The following is a 5403-nucleotide window of genomic DNA, read 5'->3' as shown; positions in this document are numbered from 1 at the left end:
GGCGGATTGGCTGTGGCTGGTTTTGTTTTCATGGGACGAGCTCCTGATTTGATTGAAACGAGGAGTTAAAATTTAGTAGGAATTGTAGGGGAGAGACGCCCCGCCCAATTAAGACCATTTCATTTTGGGGGTGGTTTTCTTGGTTGTGCTGCTAGGAATAGTGGCGGAGCCAGGATTGACTGACGCCCCCGGCGAGAAACTAAGGGCTAAAAATTACCCAATTTTTTTTTACGTTTCAAGGCATACAAAAGTCGGTCTATGTTGCATAACTAACAAGAAACCAAACATGATATTCAGTGGCAGCATTTGTTCCATGATGGGTCAACTAATAAAGCAAGGCAAATCAAAATATAATATGTAGCATATATAGATGATACAAAAGATTGATACCAAAAATAAAGCAAGGCAAATCAAAATACAATATGTAACATAGATGATATAGTTAAAAGATTGATACCAAATCAAAGGATTGGTTGATCTGAGCCTCCATGACTACATCTTCAATCGCAGAAGAATTCAATGTCCTGTTTCTTGTACTCATCTTGCCTTCCTGTAGAATTTGATAGAAACAAGAATTACTCATGTGACAGCCCAGAATCATTTTCAGATAGTTTGGAAAAACTGTATGCTGCAGCCACCATACTAATCAGAAAAACGTGACAAACTGAACATTACAGCAAACATACGGACATCTATAACATTCAGTACTTGTATTCTATGAAAAGCAATAATATCCAGATCTTCTGTAGGTACGAATCGAGTGCAGCTAGTCCAGATTAGTCCTAATCTTGTAAGCATAGCAGTCTGAGTTTAGAAGTTAGAAACAAAAGTTGGGATCTGGAATTGGAAGAGCTAGGAACTAGGAAAGTAGGAAGAGATTAGCCGATTAGAGATACCTTTGCGCAATTGCTCTGCTGTCTGCTCTGTGCTGCGGCTCGGGGTTGCGGCCGATGGGGTGGGTTGCGGGCTTGCGGACGCCTCGCTGGACGCCGCGCAGCCTGCCGCCTCGCTGGGGTCGCTGGCTCGCCGCCTCGCCGGACAGGTCAGCAGCCCGCAGCGACGCAGCGGCGCAACCAGATGCTGCAGAAGGGGATCGAAGGGGACGGAGCTGGCCGGCGGGATGCGCCTAGAGTTTGTCCAAGTCGGGCGAAGAGGACGGAGCTGGCCGGTTGGCTCGTCCTTGCCGACGCACGCTAGGCAAGCCGCAGGCAGGCAGAGGCCGGCAACGAACAAGATGGGCCTCACGCCCCAGGCGGCCTTCGTTGTACTACAGTGTATTTGCTACAGTAAACGAACGAGATGGGCCTCACGCTCCAGGCCGCCGCCCGGGCTGCCTGGGGCCTGTCTCCGCCCATGGCTAGGATCAATGCCGCACTATGAACACATCAGCTTGTTATTTGCGCATGAAAAACTTGGTTCATGATAGAGAGAGGATCAGTTATCACGAATTATGGAAAATGTATTAGCTGTTCTATTGGTTTCGCATGTGTTGACAGTACTGCATTTTGATCACAATGAGCAGTCATTTTGAGTATTTGGGTAGGTAGGTTTGCGATATGGAAGGTGTTGAATCAAATCATTTCTTCTTGAGTGTACATATATGTTCTGTTTTGACCATTTTAGTGGGCCAGTATTTGGGTGTTTTTTCTCCATGACAAGAAATTGGTGCACTTCTCCTAATAGAATGAGCAAAGGTCCTGCCGTGCATTCGACAGAATAAACATATGTTTGGTACTCCTGCCCATCTTCACAACATAATTCAGTGAAACCTGCTTTGTATGCTGACTTAGACGTTTAGTTTTCGGCAGCATTTTATATTGAATTATCAAGTGACTATTGCTGAGGTTTCTGATGCTTTTGGATAAACTGTACCACCCATAGTTAAGACATTATGCTTTGCTTTTGCTTCAGTGTAGTTTTGGGTTCACTTCTTGCTGGTTGATACTATGTGTGGGCGATAATTTATTGTTCTGGCACAGGAGAGGGTGGCCAAGATTTCATTACTGTGGAGAACTGTGGCGATGATTTTATTGCTGCATTGGCTGATGCAACACAACTTACTGATGACTGGGATGACCTGAATGCAATAGAGACTGAAGCTTGTGGCAATTTGAATGAAATGATGAGGAAGGGTGTAAATGATGAAAAAGGAGGAGTTGTTCTGGACACTCCTTTGTTCAAAAGGGCAGATTCCTCCAGTCAACATAATCCGAAAGGTTTAAAAATATCGAGCTTTTCCTCTGATGATTCAGATTTTGACATATTTGATGAAACAAACACCCACCGTGATAATAACGTGGGTACCCAGAAGAAGCCACAAACAAGAAACTCTAAAGCTCAGACAAGAAGCTCAACAAAATCTACTGTAAGCCAACTCCTGATTTCTCCCATTACTGGTCTCTTCCATCTCCATTTCTATTGTGCACATGATGGATATGTACTTGTGAAAATACTGTAACATAAGTTGACTGAGCCTGCACACATATGGACACAGTAAACATGCTATTATTATCTCCACAAAAGTAGAGAGAGTTTTGCTTTTCCAATCCTGCTGCTAATCTTATAGGCATTGCTCTTTGTGTTTCGAAATTATGTTTTGAAGGTGACCAAAGGAACCAAGAGATATGAATCAACAACTCCAGCTTCAAATAGAGAGGGACAGCCAAATGCATGTCTTCGGAAGAGAGAAATTTTGAGTTATGAGCAGCTTTCTTCTCTAGATGACATCAATTTGGCCAATGCTGTCATCTTTGGCAACAAAAGTTTTAGGCCCCTGCAGTATGAAGCTTGTAGTGCTGCACTGGACAATAAAGACTGTTTTATACTTATGCCAACAGGTGGTGGCAAAAGCTTGTGTTATCAGGTCATTAAATTCTGCCTTGTTCAGCATTCTTCTTTTAATCTTGTTTGTTTTGCAAGATATGAAAACTTCATTTGTATTATCACCTTTGCAGCTCCCTGCAACATTGCACCCAGGTGTTACCGTTGTTGTGTGTCCATTGCTGTCACTTATTCAGGATCAGGTGGTTGCTTTAACCTTCAAGTTTGGGATACAAGCAGCATTCTTGAATTCTCAGCAAACTTCAGCACAGGCATCTGCAGTTATCCAAGAGCTTAGGTAAACACTATTCCGTAGTTCATTCGATCTCTAGTTTACATTATCACATGATTTTCTTTCCTATATCCCCTCCAGTGTAAGAAATGATCTGCCATTTGTTTTGTAACTTAAGTTCTCATCTCGTTGCAGAAATGGCACACCTTCTTTCAAACTTCTGTATGTCACACCTGAAAGAATGGCTGGAAACTATTCCTTCATGGAGATCCTCAAAGGCTTACACCAGAGGGTATATATTATGTTGTTGAAATGCTAGTACTTCTGAGATCAGTACTTCTATTATTTGGCCCGAGAGGATATGCTAACCTGGACTTTTTGATAGGGATTGCTAGCAAGGTTTGTGATTGATGAAGCACACTGTGTAAGGTAACGCTTAAATCAAACCTTTGTCATATTCTTCCAGAAGCAGTTTTTTTTCCTGACATATTGCTGATTTCTATTTCTATCCAAGTCAATGGGGACATGACTTCCGTCCAGATTACCGAGGCCTAGGATGCCTCAAACAGCACTTCCCTAGAGTCCCAATCATGGCTCTAACTGCAACAGCAACTGAAGCTGTCCGTAAGGTACTAAAGCACTCCCCTCCTGTTCCCACACTACAGCTTGGAACACTAATTATTAACTATAATTTTTATATGGAATTTGCAGGACGTCCTCAGTACCTTGAGGATCCCAAACGCTTTGGTACTTAAGAGGAGCTTTGACAGACACAACCTCAAATACATGGTGATTGGCAAGACGAGAACTCCCCAGATGCAGCTGGGTGAGCTCCTGAAAGAGCGTTTCATGAACATGTCTGGCATTGTGTATTGCCTCTCGAAGAACGAATGTGCAGACACTGCCAAGTTCTTGAGGGAGAAGTACAAGATAAAATGTGCGCATTACCATGCTGGCTTGGCGGCCCGTCAGCGAAGCAGCGTCCAAGAGAAGTGGCACAGAGGAGAGGTCAAAGTTATTTGTGCTACAATAGCCTTCGGCATGGGGATTGACAAGCCTGATGTGGTACGTAACTCAGTCAATGTTTTTATTTTGAATACCTGTGCACATTGTATGCTAACTGCAACCTTTCAATCTGACACCACTCAGAGCTTTGTTGTCCACAACACGCTGTCGAAATCGATAGAAAGCTACTATCAGGAGTCTGGGCGGGCTGGAAGAGATGGCCTTCCAGCGCATTGTGTGGTGTTATATCAGAAGAAAGACTTCAGCCGCATCGTGTGCATGCTGAGGAGTGCTGATAACTTCAAGAGTGAAACCTTCAAGGTTGCAATGGACCAAGCAAAGAAAATGCAGGCGTATTGCGAGCTGAAGGTAAATAAAATCTCTGGCTAACTAAAAGTGTAACAAAGGTGGTTGAAAAATTGTCAGCAATCAATTTATGAACAATTGCCCTTTCTTTCCAGACTGAGTGTCGCAGGCAAACTCTTCTGGGTCACTTTGGCGAACAGTTCAACAGTCAAAGGTGTAAAGATGGCCCTAGCCCCTGTGACATCTGTCTGAAGGAAGCTTCATGAGGGCACTAAGAAAGTGTTGGTCTTAACTCCATGATGGCTTGCTACTTAGAAGCTGTGTTCCTACAGAACCAGTACAAGCTTTGTGATGGTGATGCACACCGTCACTGTACTTGATGTTCAGGCTTTACGATGGATGCAGAGGACTGGAAGGGGTTATGTTGAACATATTTTGGGATTTTACCTTATAGCTCTTCACTGCATATATAAGCGCGTAGCGCGTAACCCTTTTATGTTTCTCCTCTCGGTTCCTCGAAGTCTTGTTATAATCATATCAAGATGTTAAGAGCTGATTAAGCCTACATTCATACCATAACAATAGAGGTGTCTTTTCTTTACTCTTATTCTAGTGGCTTCAAAGTATCAACATCGGGTATTTTCTTAAGCCCACACAAAGGAATCCTGTGGTCTCCACTAACATGCAAACAAACGACCGGTTTTTTTGGATGGTCAATATCTGCCGATCGTTCGCCGCAGCGGGAGAGAGCTCCGCTGCCACCGCTCGATCTCCTTCCTTCAGCCACCTCCACAACGGAGAGCAGATCCGTAGCCCTCTCTCCATCCCACCCCGACCCCCGTGTCATCCCCACTTGGGCAACTCGGGTGGTGCCGCAAGGGGCGTTACCTCCTTCCTTCCCTTTGTCACCACCAGGGGGCATTGCCGGGCTTTAGCCCGGTGGCTGACGGCGGTGGCGGGGTCTTCCTCTCTCTCGCGACATGGGGGTGGTGCGAGGCCCCTTGGCATGAGGAGGCGCGACCATTCGGGTCTTGGCGGCG

General features: G+C 44.7%; 1 protein-coding gene across 1 annotated transcript in view; it reads left to right on the top strand.

The window, feature by feature from the left end:
* The window catches only part of LOC119295556 (ATP-dependent DNA helicase Q-like 1), a 5632-nt gene extending 662 nt beyond the window's left edge, over positions 1-4970 (top strand). The window contains exons 2-10 of the mRNA XM_037573984.1: positions 1980-2365; positions 2603-2863; positions 2955-3118; positions 3248-3344; positions 3438-3481; positions 3567-3681; positions 3764-4117; positions 4202-4426; positions 4519-4970. Coding sequence (XP_037429881.1) covers positions 1980-2365; positions 2603-2863; positions 2955-3118; positions 3248-3344; positions 3438-3481; positions 3567-3681; positions 3764-4117; positions 4202-4426; positions 4519-4629 — 1757 coding nt within the window. The 3' untranslated portion in view covers positions 4630-4970. The remainder of the gene's footprint in view (positions 1-1979; positions 2366-2602; positions 2864-2954; positions 3119-3247; positions 3345-3437; positions 3482-3566; positions 3682-3763; positions 4118-4201; positions 4427-4518) is intronic.
* Positions 4971-5403: the final 433 nt, after the last annotated feature.

This window comes from Triticum dicoccoides, chromosome 4B (assembly GCF_002162155.2).
Source record: "Triticum dicoccoides isolate Atlit2015 ecotype Zavitan chromosome 4B, WEW_v2.0, whole genome shotgun sequence".
In the NCBI taxonomy this organism is placed as follows: Eukaryota; Viridiplantae; Streptophyta; class Magnoliopsida; order Poales; family Poaceae; genus Triticum; species Triticum dicoccoides.
The sequence above is the reverse complement of the archived record's forward strand: the minus strand, read 5'-3'. Positions and strand labels throughout refer to the sequence as shown.